Genomic DNA, 13168 nt, shown 5'->3' with positions numbered 1-13168 from the left:
TAATTTGGAGCGGTGCTTGGTGGCCTCTATGTTTGTCAGCTGCGATGCAAGCCTCTGGAAGGGGTCTTCCACTGTACGGCCATTTGCCCTCCCTAGCAGCGGGTCACACCGTACTCACAACCCACATCCAACTCGGCATTTTGTGCCCGTTGTCAATTAACGCGCAGGCGCCAATAGCACAAGCCTGTCAGGGAAAGCTTTCCTGTTTGAAAGGAAAGTTGAGGAGAACGGAGTCACCAGATGTGGAAGCTTGACCGGCAGAGCGTGCTGCAGCACTCTGGGGCTGCACCCTCCTCTCAAACCCATCCAGGCGGTCAAAGGGAGTCAGGACACCCTGCACAGTACACCCTCTGCATCTCAGAGCGTGCCCTGTAGATACTGGGCGGCCAAGGCTAGACATCCTGCCAATTTGCTCCGTAGCTGTCCACGAGAAGAAGCATACCAAGCGTATGAGCCTGTCCCGCTCTGTCTCCACAAGGGGGTTGCCGCTGGCTGCATCCAGCTCCTCATCAAGAGTGTTGTCCTCTTGCAACACTGCCCCGGGCCCGTCAGCGGCCCTGACTTCTTCAGGTGCCACTGCAGTGGTGTCCTCAGCAGAGGACAGTGTCGCTTCCAATGCCTCCTGCATATTTCATCCCACTCAACCTGAGAGCCGCAGGCTCTGAAAGCAATAATCAGCTTAGCAAATTGAGAGCGGCGCCAACCAGCTGTAGTTTTCTCGCTGGATGTTAAGCAGGCAAGCAAACCTGCAGACGATGCTGTGTTGCTTGCAAGTCATAGAGTCGCTGGTTGAGTCCCGCCCGCTGGAGCTTCAAGTCTGGAGTATCCTCTGGTCTGTCCTGCATTGCTGCACCTTCTTCATTTGTCCTGACCCCAAGGACGTCTCCATCATTGGCCTCTTCAGCCTGCTGCTCCTCTGCGTCTGCATCCAGGCTACTGAGGGCTGCCTCGACTGCAGTTATCTCACGAGCAACAGCTCGGAGACTCCCTTCCAGCCTCTCTTGCTTGGTGGCATCTGCAACAGCATGGCGAACTCAAGCAATGAACAGCTCATGTACCACTTAGAATGTCGAGCTTTTTGTCCTGCCTTAATTCTCGTATTCTGTACACCACAAGCAAGGCAGCAGCGGAACACCTTTGGAGGATGTCCCTGTTGCTGCCTCGACCTGCAAGACATAATACAGCACATCGCGAATTTGTTCGAAGCAACATTGAAATAGACGAAGGTGAACACCATAATATTAAAATGGCAGATCTCAAGTGCCCAATTTTGGACCCCTCATACATAAGAGCCAATTCAGGGCCCTACCTCACTCCAGAGATTCTTTTCAACTTCGGAAGTGTCAACAGCAGTAACACCTCCTAGTTTATTCAGCAGATCGTCAGCAGAAGGTTCAGACATTTCTCCTATATTCAGGCTGTTCTCAACCGATCAAAGATCTCTCACAACGAGCATGATACGAGGTATTCTATTTTCGCTCTTCAAGGATGAATGTGAGGAATGGAGCAAATTGAGGGAAAATTATTGTGTTTCGAGCATTGACGTGGCGTATCTTCCAGATTCCTGCAGCTTCCCATTAAACACCTCGGCGTTCCCAGAAGAAGCATGCTTAACTGCGCACTGGGCATCCTACACAGGAATTCTCATTGTCATTATTGTGAGTAGGCTATTTCACAAAATGGTCTTCCATGAAAGGTGCCAGTGGCCGCATGATGAGATTACACTGCCGCGCTGCCAGCGGCTGCTGGGCCACTGGCTGGCAGCCTGGTCACCACTGGTGGCACCCACGGTGGGCCAGCCAGCCCGCGTATATTCTGACAAGCTTGCAGGCCTCAACTTGAACCGAAAGATTACCATGAAGTCCATTAGAGTATAGGCATATGGCAATAGCAAACAAAGCTGTATACATGAAAAACACAGTCCGGATAATAATTATCACGATCATTGATCTTGTTCCCACTAGTGCTGGAACTCACTGCGCAGTCTTCAGCTGCACATTCAAGCATTGCAACCAACAACACCTTGCCTGGGACCCAGACGGGTTGAATACCTTGACGGAACAAATACTGCATGGTAGCACTGCAGGTGGGATACCCCACCATAACGGCCAGCATGACACACATCTAATTCTCTAATTTCAAAGCCAAACAGAAAAGCACAGATAAGTGGGCGCGATCTTGATTAAAGAGCTGTAGGAACCCTGCAAGTCACCAGCACCCTTGGATCAGGCCTTGCCACCAAGGGCCTTGTACAGGGCAAGCGGTCCTGCTCCCTTGACCGGCAGCACTTCCATCCGCTTGATCTGTCCATCCTCCACCTGTCGTCCCCATCACAGAAATGCACTTAAGGCCGTCCCAGCAAGCGCTAACAGAATAAAGTGCTTTAAGTACCAACAGCAAGAGGATCCCACCTTCACGCGGACCTTTTCCTCCGCAAGAACAAAGCGTTTGCCGCTGGCCTCAACCTGCACAGAGCCACGAAGCCGGTCTGTTGGGCTCGCATTATTGCTTCTATGAATATCGAGCAAAGCATGCCGTCTCATCAGCAATATTTTGGTGGCTCACACTCAGCAAATATATGAGGGATGTGGCCACACCGGCGGGAGAGTGCCACCCAGAGTGAAGGGTGTCCCTGTGTGGTGGCCAGTTGCCTGTACAATGACAATGCTGTATCCATCGTCATCCTTTGCGCCATCTGCAGCCACGGTAGCTTATCGCCTTCCCCATAAAATGCTCTTGAGGAGCGAGCACACCACAATTGAAGGTGACTGGCAGGCCAATTCAATATATGCTAACAAGTGTTTCACAGTGAAAAGGTATGTAAAAGGGCCTGGGTACCTGTTGCATGGCCCCATGCAAAGTCTGGGATGGCTGGGATGGTGTGATCCAGCACCAGTGTGATCCATTCTGCGACAGACCAGGATCATTGCTTGTTATCTCATTGCATGCATGCAAATACACAACTGTTGAACATCTTCAGCAGGATTTTAGGAGAGGTGTTCTTCACACGGGTGAAGAAGACGCAACACACCGCTCTTGCTGTATGACTTTCGGCTCTCGCCAGCCTCCACAATCTCAAAATCATCTGCCAGGAGCTCGTCGTAGGTCTGCATATAAGAAATTCCACCTTTAGAGTGAAATAGATACAGCTTGAGCACATAGACAGATACAGAAATATGGAGTCGAGAATCTGCATGTTCACCTGCACGTCAAAATTGGAGTAGAAGCGGTCCAGGAGAGCCTTCCTCTTGTCCTGCGTTATTGCATGTCCTGCTCAAACGCTGCAGCAGTGCCTTCTAAAAGTTCTTCGAGGCACATGTGGGATCAGACTGCAAAGACGCGATGGATGGATCACATCCTGCAGGGGCTGTTTGGGGGCACCTTGCCAAAGTCTGGAAGGAATGCAGGCTTTTTCAGCCCCAGCTCTTTCATGAACTTGAAATTTTGCACTTCCAGGACAGCTCGTCGTCCAGACCTACACCAGACAATTCTGCATCAAGGATGATCTGAAAAGCAGATCCAAGCTTCTGTGGCATGCAGGCAGTTGCAATTTCGTGCAGGATGTGATTGCCAGCATTTAAAGCACAGAGGAATGGATATCACTCACCTTTCAAGCATGGGTGCCTTTGTCCTGAAAGCTTGCGAAGGTCGCATCCGGACAGATACATAGGACGCCTGCACAGGGGCAATCCGGCAGTGAGCACTGCCTGATATGCACGACGCTCCCGTCATCGTTGCCATGGGTTTTGGTATGAACTCTTTAGAGATCTCTTGCTGAGTTGGCCTGTATTGCCCACTGGTGCGCAGGATCGACTGGGGAAGGCTTTGCAATTAAAAGATCATTCGCACGTGCCTGCAGCATGGAACTTTGCAGAGCACAAGCGGCGTTCCTGCAAAGCGCCGTCTGCTTCTCTGGCCTTCCCTCTTTCTGAGGAAAGGTGTGGATTAATCATTCAGGCAAAGCATTGGTACTTGTTGATTCATCACGGATCAGTAAATATATTTTGAAGAAGATCAGCAAAATGACAGCGATGAAAATCAGATGGGGAGATACTCTTGATGAGGACGATTCGTTGCCCACCAACACAGTGGTTGGCCCAGACAAGCAAGGAATCAAGACTATCACAACCTACAAGAAAAATGACAAGGGCGAGACCGTAAAGGTGGTGACAAAGACCAGGGTGTCGCGAGTGGAGAGGAAGATCTATGAGGTGAGCTGATATCATGGGGATGTGGTATCCTTATGAAATGGATTTTACTCAACAACGAAGTCCTCTCCTTGTCTGTTACTTAGTGTGCAGGCATCAAGCCTGACAAAAATCAGCTGTTGAGAGTTGATGAGTTCTCAGAATTCACAGGGTTTCATTGACAGCCTTGCCAATCAACAGACAGTTCTTATTTGAAATTGGTGAGGCTGTTTGCAGGTAGCGGCAGAGCGGAGGAGTCGCTTGAAACGCTTTGGGGAGGCAACCAAGGAGCAGGCTGGAGACAGTGTGACAGTGCAGCAGGCTGAGGACATCCCCTTTGAGAGGGTGCAGAAGGCAAGGCAAACGACCGAGGAGAAGAGGGCAGAGAAGGAGGACCTCAAGTCAGCTCTCCAAGGCTCAGACAAGAGCGCTGTTGTGGGCAGGTGCAAGCTCCTGATCATCGTCCCGCCCAGCAGGCCCCTTGGTTGATCCATTTCTGCTCAACCGTCCCATTTGTCACTTGTTGCTGGTGCATGCATTCTTGGTGGGCAAAATATTCATCCTTCCATCATCTGAGGAATTGTGCTGTGCTGCAGTTTGAGGGACATGCTGTACCGGAGGAGAATGGAGAGGCAGCTGGCGCTGGCCCGAGGCCAGATCGCTGCCCCAGAGAGGCCGCCTGATGAGGACGTATGTTCCTGCTCTCAGCTCTAAGATGTTGCACATATTCTTACCCTTGCTGCTCGAGGACAAGAGGACAACATGCCATTTGACAATCATAGCTCTTTGCACTGCCGTTATTTAACAGAATTCTGTTTTGAGGACCCGTGCTCTGCCATTTTTTAGGACTGTCTGAGGTCATTCTCATCAGCTTGGTTTGGGGGCATTGCTGGCATCTGAACGCTGGCTGTGGCATGCAGTCGGAGGCTGGCGGTTTGCCACAGGCAGGCAGCAAGCCCGGGGGCTACGTGCCTCCCAGCAGGCGCGCGGGTGCCACTATGGCGGACGGCGACAGCATGCGGCGGCGCGAGGAAAACTCTGTGCGCGTCACAAACCTGTCAGAGGACACGCGCGAGGACGATCTCAGGGTGAGCTACTCCGCTCTTCCCTTCTCTTTGTGCGCTGTAGCCCTTACTTGCCTAAAGCAAGCGAATTACAGCATGCCGGTGTGTGTGTGGTTGGCATGCGCTGCAGCCGCTATGTCAAGATGGACTTAAGTTGTCCAGCCTAGTGTTGGGTGGCAGAGCGGCTGCGCACTTTGCAAGCATTCTGCTCATAAGGAGAGCTTATAATGTATTGGTCCAACAATGCTGCGACTCCCCGCCTGCCGAACTATTTTCTGACCCACCAGCATCGTTTTTGCGTGCAGGAGCTGTTCAGCCCCTTTGGCCCCATTTCCCGCATCTACATCGCGTATGACCGCGAGACCGGCGAGAGCCGCGGCTTTGCCTTCGTCAACTTTGTGCACCGGGAGGACGCCGCGCGCGCCGTGCAGAAGCTGGATGGCCATGGTTACGACAACCTCATCCTGCGCGTGGAGTTTGCTGCTCCCCGTGCAGAGCGCACCTGAGCTGCCCGCCGTGTGTTGACTTGTAGCGGCTGCAGCATGACTTGAAGCAAGGGTGTGAGCGGACACATCGTGTATATGTGATATGAACTTCCAAAAGAGTCTTGCACAGGTTGCTGAGCTTCATCGACATAAGACACCTTTGTCACCATGGTCAATGTATCTTGCCAGACCCTTGATGTCTAAAGATTCACAGCGAGGCAGAGTCTTCAGGTTTTTGGGCTGAATGATGCTGCATGTGCATGGATCACAGTGACATCACGGTCAGATTGAGGGGCCTTGCATGCTGTAGTCTAAAAGCCTGTCTATGGTGCCACTGCGGCCGATGAACATAAAATTTGGGAACATGGACACATATCCACAGCGGCTCCCTTCAATCTTCTAGAAGCCGCTTGTTCTTAAACAATTATGCGTACAGTCAAGAGCAGCTTGAACGGCCGTCATCTACAACCATCATTTTGAGTCACCATCCAGTACTTCCTGCATGTCTCACTGGCAGAAAAGGTCTTCTCATTGGTTAATTGTTTGGCTTTATTCCAAATCACATATCTACCAGTACATGCCCATCCCCACTCGGATTGGGTTGGACTCCAGCGCCCAAGGAGGCCTGTTGAGCTCAAAGCGGACAGTCCCCTCTGCAGCATCCTGCAACAGCTTCCTGCGATCTGAGACCGCGCCTCGCTCTTCTGGAAACCACACACCAGGCTGCGTCTGACCCGCTAGAATGGCCTGTGCAAATGCTGCTGTGCTGATTCTGCATCACAACAAGATCACCTCATCAATACACTTCCAGGGCCCATTTAAAGACGCCAACGTTCCTGCCATCTGTGCTCTGATTACCACGCTATTTGGAAGAACCTAGTTTCAGAGATACCAATCAAAGTACTACAGTCTTTGGTCGAGACCAATGCCTGCAAGCTTTCTCAAGGGCGTACCCCACGCTGTCGGACAGAAGCTTGTGCACGAAGATGCCGGAAGCGGTTGTGCCATCTTCCAAGTCCACATCCACCCGCATGCCCACTGCCTCCCCTATGAATGGATCCACCAGCCGCACCCAAGGGTCCGCCAGCGTTGCAAGCCACTTTGACCTGCGTACCAGGCTGCCTACTTGATCCTTTGAGGACTCCCACACAGTGGTTGTCAGCAGACGGAAGATCGACAGAGGAACCATAGGCAATCGTGTGGCCAATGATTGTCCCAGCTTAAATTGTCGGTCTTGCATCAGGCTGACGCCATGATGCTCTTGGGAGAGATTGAGATGCAAGCGCATCCACAATTTCTCACAGCCTCAACAAAGTATTCTTGCCTTTGCCGGCCAATTTAGGGACCACCAGGAGCCCCCAGAGCGTGGGGAGGGCAAAGGTTCACTTGTCACGTTCTTCTGGGAGGTGCAGCTGTCGATGCCACACGGCTTTCATGATAAGTTTGAGCCGCCAAACACATGAGGAGGCAGAGGGGCGCACTTAGCGCGGTCTTCAAGGAAGCCCTTGGGCGCGAGGCGGGCGACGGCAAGCATGGCCCAGTTCCAGAAGACGGGCGCCGTGGCAAAGCGCGCGGAGACGGTGGGGACGCGCATGCACTCATGCGTGGACGCCACCTCGGGCAGGTTGTACAGGTAGGTCGTCACCCCCCGGATGGGCGGCCCAAAGTCCACGTAGCGCGGGCTGCTCAGCGGCGGCACCACCAACTGTACTCACCCCCACACCCAGAAATTTATAACGAGATGATCATCGTATTAATACTTAATACATAATACAGAAAGGGACCCTGCAAATGGAAAGTCAGAGCGAGCGCCACAAGATATAGAGGAAGGGCTTTCTCATAATTGAATTATGCAGCAACAAGCTTGCACACTATACAATGCAAACTGCCACAGGCGCATCGTGCATGCTCTCTGAAAGAAGCATGCCAATTGACCCTTTCCGCAGCTGAAACAAAGAACACCTGGCAGGTAAACCTTGAACTTAATCAGGTCTAACATGCTGACAGTCCGGATTGCTGGATTGCTGCCAGAGCATGATGATCGGACCTTCTCCCCGTTTGCGTAGACGACGACAGGCTCTCCAGCTAGGAGCAGGCTCGTCTCGAGGATTGTGGGCCCCACTCCGCCGCTGCCTGCTGTGTAGTACGAATACAGAACTCTCCTCGGCTCCACTGGCTCAATAGAGTTGCTCTCTGTGTAACTGATTGTCGCTCCTGGCTTGCCTGCACCCCATACCATCACCTCCTGTCAGCATGTTCAAACAAACAGAAACAGAGCTGGGTGACTATGAGTATCCTGCATGCAGTTCTCATCTTCAACTCTCTTAGGGACATAACCAATTGCGGGTGCAACAGGGTCCACACCTTCATTTGGCTCCATTGTGGCCACGCCAGAGCGCAGCGTCACAGCTTGCAGCTCTTGGGCAGCTTCGCTGCTGCTGCTGCTGCTGCTGCTCGAGCTGCCTGCAGGGCTGGAAAGCCTGCCATTCTGGGCACTGCCACTTTGTGCAGTGGCGTAGCTCCAGTCTGCTGTGTACTCTCGCCGTGCGATGGAGATCATGTGCGCTGCCATCACATTGGACACTCCCGGATAAATACCTGCACCCAGCCTCCACCATCAAATCAATTCCCCCCTTTCCCACCCTGCTCAATCACACAAGTTGTAACTCCCGAGGTACCCTCTTACACTGGGCGCCTGCGAGATGCGCATCTATCATGGCGGAGCTTGCTCGTGCAAAGCATGCCTCTTAACCGCACAGCTGGGCAGGCCATGGATGACCATTCCCATCCACACCAGAACAGGTGCGCCCATGCTGACCTGCTGTGGTAATGGCGGGGACGCCAGCGGCCTGAGCGCGTTCATGGTAACCCCTGGCCCGCTGCGAGTAATCGGCGTCATCGCAGATGTCCATGTAAGGTGTACGAGCGGCGATGGCTGCTTCCAACACATCGCAGGTCATCTTGCGCTGGAATGGCCCCGCCGTGTGCACCACCAGATCCGCCCCTCGCAGCGCAGCCTCCAGCGAGGCTGCATCCTCAATGTCCACCGACACAAACTGCAGAAACCGTTGGGATTCCGTTCAAACTTCATTGCAGTAACAATCAGGATAACAAATTCTCCTGAAACCTTTCAATCTTGGTCTGTCCGGCCATTGCATGGAAGCCTCCTTGTCCAGGCACAGCTTATGTGACAGATCATGGCACACCCCCTCCGCCAACAATGCACAGACCCAATGCCAAGGAAGGGACATCTTGTTAGCACATGCATGGTTGGGTGTCAATCTGTCGTCGGGCAAGCAGCCTGCACTGCCCAGGTGACGTAGTTTCTGTGGTATGCAGCGCAAATGAGGTGGCTGTGAAGTCCTACCCGTGTGTTGGCCAGCTCGGGGCGCTTCTTCACAGCAGCTTCATAAGTGCGCCTGCTGCGGCTGGCCAGGGCTATGTCCAGGCGTGGATCGCTGCGCAGCAAAGCAGATGCTGTGGAGGAGCCCACACGACCAGTGCCTCCAAGGATGATCACCCGCTTCCTGTCACCTCCTCTGGTATCTGCCTCTGCTGCAAGGCATGCTCACAATCAGAACTCTGCCCTTGATGCCCAAGATGCCCCATCTAGGAAAGCTCCAGTGTGGTGGGGGGATCTACATTCTGTGAGAAAGCTCGCACACATCAAGATTGGCTGGTTTACAAGGGTGCTTGTCTCTCCAATCATGCCTTCACTACTGGGACTAGAAATGGCCCAAATGACAAGGCCAGGTAGAGCGCTACCTGAAGGACTCCCATTTGATGCGGAAGTGCATACTAGAAATTTCCTGCCTATTCTTGAGCTGAGCTGCTTATGTTCCTCGGTCCCCACTGCATGCCTTTTGAGACGTCCTTCGATCCGAACGATACTAGAATTCCTGTGCGTTTGTATCCGAGAGTTGGGATGCCAGCAGCAATGCAAAGATGTGACTTGCTGGCTGAATGTAGGACGAAAGCTACTGAGACTCGTGACGGATGTGTCCAAAAGCATGGCCCCACCGTGCACAAGGTGCTGCATATATCCCCAACGAAGCCCTTGAAACTACTCTTCTTGCTTAATCTTCACAAAATTTGCAGATTTTAGAAGTATTCAGGCCTTGCAGATTGCTTATCTTACAGCTCCACGTTGCTGTTGCCAAAGTTGGCATCTTGCATGGATGTTTAATGCTCCTACCATGCAGAATATTGTCCCGAAAGGATCCCCTATCAACATTATTTCCTCAGAGCTTAGCCAAGTACACGACATCCTGCTCTACAATACTGCCAGCAGCAGCCAAAGGCGATCCTGCTGCAGAAAGAATTCCGCACTCCTTGAGGGCCACAAGCAAAGCATCCACGTCCTCGGTTGTGTGTGCTGCTGAGAGGCTGATGCGCAGCCTGCGGTTAAAAAGTCAGACACTGTTAAACGCAAACACATCATAAAGGTACGTTGGCCAGCATGAAAGCATGGTGACACACAGGTTATTGGAAAGTCTGAAGCTCTGACCTGGAAGTGCCAGGAGCAACTGTGGGCGGCCGGATGGCTGGCACATAGAAGCCCTTCTCCAGCAGCGCGGCCGAGGCGGCCACGGCAGCGGCTTCGCTGCCAACTATGAGGGGCACGATGGGGCTGCATGCATCCACCCCCAACCCCTCTCCAAGTTGCCTCACCAGCCTCCAAAGATGCTCCCGCCTGTCAGGCTCCTGCACATGCCCCACTACATCATTTGCTGTAGGGCACCTTGTAGTGCTACCTGGCAACCTCACAGAATGGCATGCACGGCTGCAACACCGACAAAAATGGCGGATCTTCAAGGGGAGGGTCAGATGTTCACCTGTTCGTTGACCTGCAGTGCAGCGATGGCAGCTGCCACCACAGGGGCGGGGAGAGCGGTAGAAAACACATAAGGGCGGCCCTTGTTAAGTAGCAGGGTCTTCAGCTCGGCTCGGCAGGCCACGAATCCCCCATGAGCTCCAACCGCCTTACTAAGCGTGCCAATGTGCACATCGACCTCCCCGGCCACCCCAAAGGCCTCCGCTGCACCGCCACCCCTGGACGCCAGCACCACAGTTCCTACTTTCTTTCCAAGGATTCAAAGCTCCAAGATACAATGAACAGATTGCTGGCAGAGGGTTGGGAAGACTGTGGGAGCGCACCTCGAGCCGCAGACAAGAGTTGCATGGGCCTCGTCCACAGCCAACAGGAAGCCGTGCTTTCTTCGCAGACTAGTTAGCCCCTGGAAATCTGCGAAGTCACCTGTTTTTGCAACAGCACTGCAGGTCAGCACCTGCAAGTGTTTGATGAAGCTGCAAACACTAGGTGCGTGTAGGAGAATTTCTGCTGGTAGAGGCTCCTACTGCCCACCGTCCATGCTGAAGAGGCTGTCTGCTACCACCAGCTTCCGGTGGTGGGAGGGGCACGCGCTCAAGAGTTCCTCTAAATGTCTCATGTCGTTGTGCCGGTAAATGTGCAACCGCCCCTGCCAGACATAGAGGCATCAGTGGATGAGCTCTGCAATTCAATTTTCTTTATTTTGATATTGCATGACAACTAAATGCTCAGAACGCAGGCTCTAGGTCCTCTACAATGTAGACACCTTATTTCTGGAGGCCAAGCGAGCGCCGTCCACAATGGATGCATGATTGAGCTCATCTGAGAAGATCGCCGCATCCTCGCCGCTGCCCAGAGCAGACACAATCGCCAGATTCGCAGCAAAGCCCGTGGGGAACAGCAGACACTCTTCTGTGCCTTTCAGAGCAGCCAGCCGCCTCTCAAGCTCCTGATGCAGAAGCGTGTAGCCCCCAACCAGTGCTGATGACCTCGGCCCTGAAGCGGACAAGCAGATCACGGATTCAGTGATTGATCACAGCAGGTAATGCATGCATGTAGAGAGGAGCGTACTGTGAGCCTCTAATTTGCAGAAGATGGAGTGGATTCTGTGTCACACCCAGCCCATACAGCATGGCAGCATCCGCTGCTGCGCGTCGCAGAGCCACATGGGTGGACAAGCCCAGATAGTCGTTTGTGCTGAACAGTTTCAGAGCTCCACCATGCTGGATGACGTCCTGACAGGCGTGTCCGCCTCCATCTTCTATCCATGGTGCCAGCACATCCCCAGGAACAAGAACCTGCCAATATTTGAAGCAAGCTTGGTGTACCCCTCTTGTACAGTCTGAGGATTTTGCAGCACTTCGACTGCTATCACCAGCAAATGACTGAAGACATTGTTCTACTTGTACCTCGACTGCTGAAAGGGTGGGCAGCATGGGTCTGAGGGTCCTCAAGAGGTCTGCCTGCCTCAAATGGCCGAGAGATGAGATCAACCATGCTTCCCAGAGCTCTGTGGAGGTTGCGCTCGAGGACATTTGATAAAGAAAAGTTATTTCAAGATCACTCTTCGACTACAAGCCCTCGAGGACTTCTTTTAATGTTGCAGATCACCGACTAGATGCACAGATCTGACTTTCAAAATATTAACGTTCCAACTACACCAATACAATTTTTCAATCTTTCTACTTTATTTGATAGCTTTCATTAAATGTGCAATTGTCTAGTGATGGTTAGGATCGGAGAAGGTCGTCATTACGAAACTGAGTTCCATGACTCTGAAACGCACGTGGAATGGCGATTGCTCGGAGAAGATTTTGTGCAGTAAATTGCGAATCTCTCTGTGAGTCAGATGATGATCTGACTGCATTCTATTTCTCAGATCTGCATCACGCCTGAATTCTCTTGAAATGGTATAAAAGTACACCATGCCCATTCAAACTCAAGCGTTGAGCCGAGGATGCGCCTTCTTGTACCGCCGAGGCTTGCTGAAATCAGAATGTGCAGCATTTTCTAGTTGTGTTAGTACTTTCGATGCTTCAAGCGAAGCGTCGCTTGACAGTACACCAGGAGCCCATGGGTTGAGCTTGGCATTGCCAACGTACACAGTATGGGGCTCAAATACAGGGGTTGGAAAGACTCTTGTGAGCGCAGGACTAGCCAAATCTTCGAGTGATGCCCAGGTGAGTGCTGTAATGATAGATCAGTGACCGGCAGCTGGCTGGACAGTAGTCAATTTGCTTGGCTCAAGTAATGCTGTGTGCAGGAGCCGTTGCTGTATCTAAAGCCTGTACAGACAGGCTTCCCTGAAGACAGCGATACAGCGCTTGTGGTGCGCCTTTGCACATACCTTCATTGGTTTTACTCAGAGATCCAAATGCTTGCTCATGCCTCCCGCTCGGTCTGATGTGATATATGAGATGCCCATTTCGCAGGCCTCTGTCAGCGGCGCGTCCGTGTCATATGGCAGGCATGCAGCCGAGATCTCAGGAGTCCATGCAAGCGCCGCATCGAGCAACGGCCAGAGCAGCAGCGTGGAGGCACGCCTGTTGCATGCCTGGAAGATGCCTGCCAGCCCTCACCTGGCAGCTGCTGCTGAAGGCG

The 13168-nt window shown here is 52.7% G+C and overlaps 4 protein-coding genes across 4 annotated transcripts; 1 reads left to right on the top strand and 3 right to left on the bottom strand.

Annotated features, from left to right (window-relative positions):
- Positions 1–1704: 1704 nt before the first annotated feature.
- Positions 1705–3795, bottom strand: COCSUDRAFT_52217 (hypothetical protein). The gene is made up of 8 exons (XM_005652080.1): positions 3608–3795; positions 3382–3475; positions 3203–3253; positions 3032–3107; positions 2839–2907; positions 2598–2695; positions 2412–2465; positions 1705–2318 (listed from the first exon to the last, which is right to left on the bottom strand). Exons 1-8 carry the CDS (start codon positions 3739–3741, stop codon positions 2226–2228), a joined length of 669 nt encoding a protein of 222 aa, XP_005652137.1. The 5' UTR covers positions 3742–3795; the 3' UTR covers positions 1705–2225.
- A 151-nt stretch (positions 3796–3946) lies between these two features.
- Positions 3947–6097, top strand: COCSUDRAFT_21475 (translation initiation factor 3, RNA-binding subunit). The gene is made up of 5 exons (XM_005652079.1): positions 3947–4211; positions 4425–4630; positions 4784–4877; positions 5108–5275; positions 5557–6097. Exons 1-5 carry the CDS (start codon positions 4023–4025, stop codon positions 5755–5757), a joined length of 858 nt encoding a protein of 285 aa, XP_005652136.1. The 5' UTR covers positions 3947–4022; the 3' UTR covers positions 5758–6097.
- Positions 6098–6303: 206 nt separating this feature from the next.
- On the bottom strand, positions 6304–9533 carry COCSUDRAFT_34891 (saccharopine dehydrogenase-like protein; the record flags this gene model as incomplete). The annotated part of the gene is made up of 8 exons (XM_005652078.1): positions 6304–6508; positions 6690–6842; positions 7218–7441; positions 7784–7927; positions 8246–8334; positions 8555–8792; positions 9104–9263; positions 9502–9533. The coding sequence occupies 8 exons, from the start codon at positions 9531–9533 to the stop codon at positions 6304–6306; spliced, it is 1245 nt and encodes a 414-aa protein (XP_005652135.1).
- Positions 9534–9977: 444 nt separating this feature from the next.
- Positions 9978–12064, bottom strand: COCSUDRAFT_34890 (PLP-dependent transferase; the record flags this gene model as incomplete). Its single annotated transcript, XM_005652077.1, has 8 exons — positions 9978–10134; positions 10244–10440; positions 10572–10788; positions 10894–10993; positions 11102–11216; positions 11334–11563; positions 11685–11780; positions 11977–12064. The coding sequence occupies 8 exons, from the start codon at positions 12062–12064 to the stop codon at positions 9978–9980; spliced, it is 1200 nt and encodes a 399-aa protein (XP_005652134.1).
- Between the last annotated feature and the right edge of the window lie 1104 nt (positions 12065–13168).

The sequence above is a fragment of the Coccomyxa subellipsoidea genome (genome assembly GCF_000258705.1).
Source record: "Coccomyxa subellipsoidea C-169, whole genome shotgun sequence".
Taxonomy (NCBI): domain Eukaryota; kingdom Viridiplantae; phylum Chlorophyta; class Trebouxiophyceae; family Coccomyxaceae; genus Coccomyxa; species Coccomyxa subellipsoidea.
The sequence above is the reverse complement of the archived record's forward strand: the minus strand, read 5'-3'. Positions and strand labels throughout refer to the sequence as shown.

Coding starts and splice junctions, on each gene's coding strand:
- COCSUDRAFT_52217 (XM_005652080.1), bottom strand. CDS start 3,741: ATGGCAACGATGACGGGAGCGTCGTGCATATCAGGCAGTGCTCACTGC. Junction 3,108..3,202: donor ACTCCAATTTTGACGTGCAG/GTGAACATGCAG, acceptor TCTTATATGCAG/ACCTACGACGAGCTCCTGGC. Junction 2,466..2,597: donor TGGGTGGCACTCTCCCGCCG/GTGTGGCCACAT, acceptor GGCTCTGTGCAG/GTTGAGGCCAGCGGCAAACG.
- COCSUDRAFT_21475 (XM_005652079.1), top strand. CDS start 4,023: ATGACAGCGATGAAAATCAGATGGGGAGATACTCTTGATGAGGACGAT. Junction 4,631..4,783: donor AAGAGCGCTGTTGTGGGCAG/GTGCAAGCTCCT, acceptor GCTGTGCTGCAG/TTTGAGGGACATGCTGTACC. Junction 5,276..5,556: donor CGCGCGAGGACGATCTCAGG/GTGAGCTACTCC, acceptor TTTTGCGTGCAG/GAGCTGTTCAGCCCCTTTGG.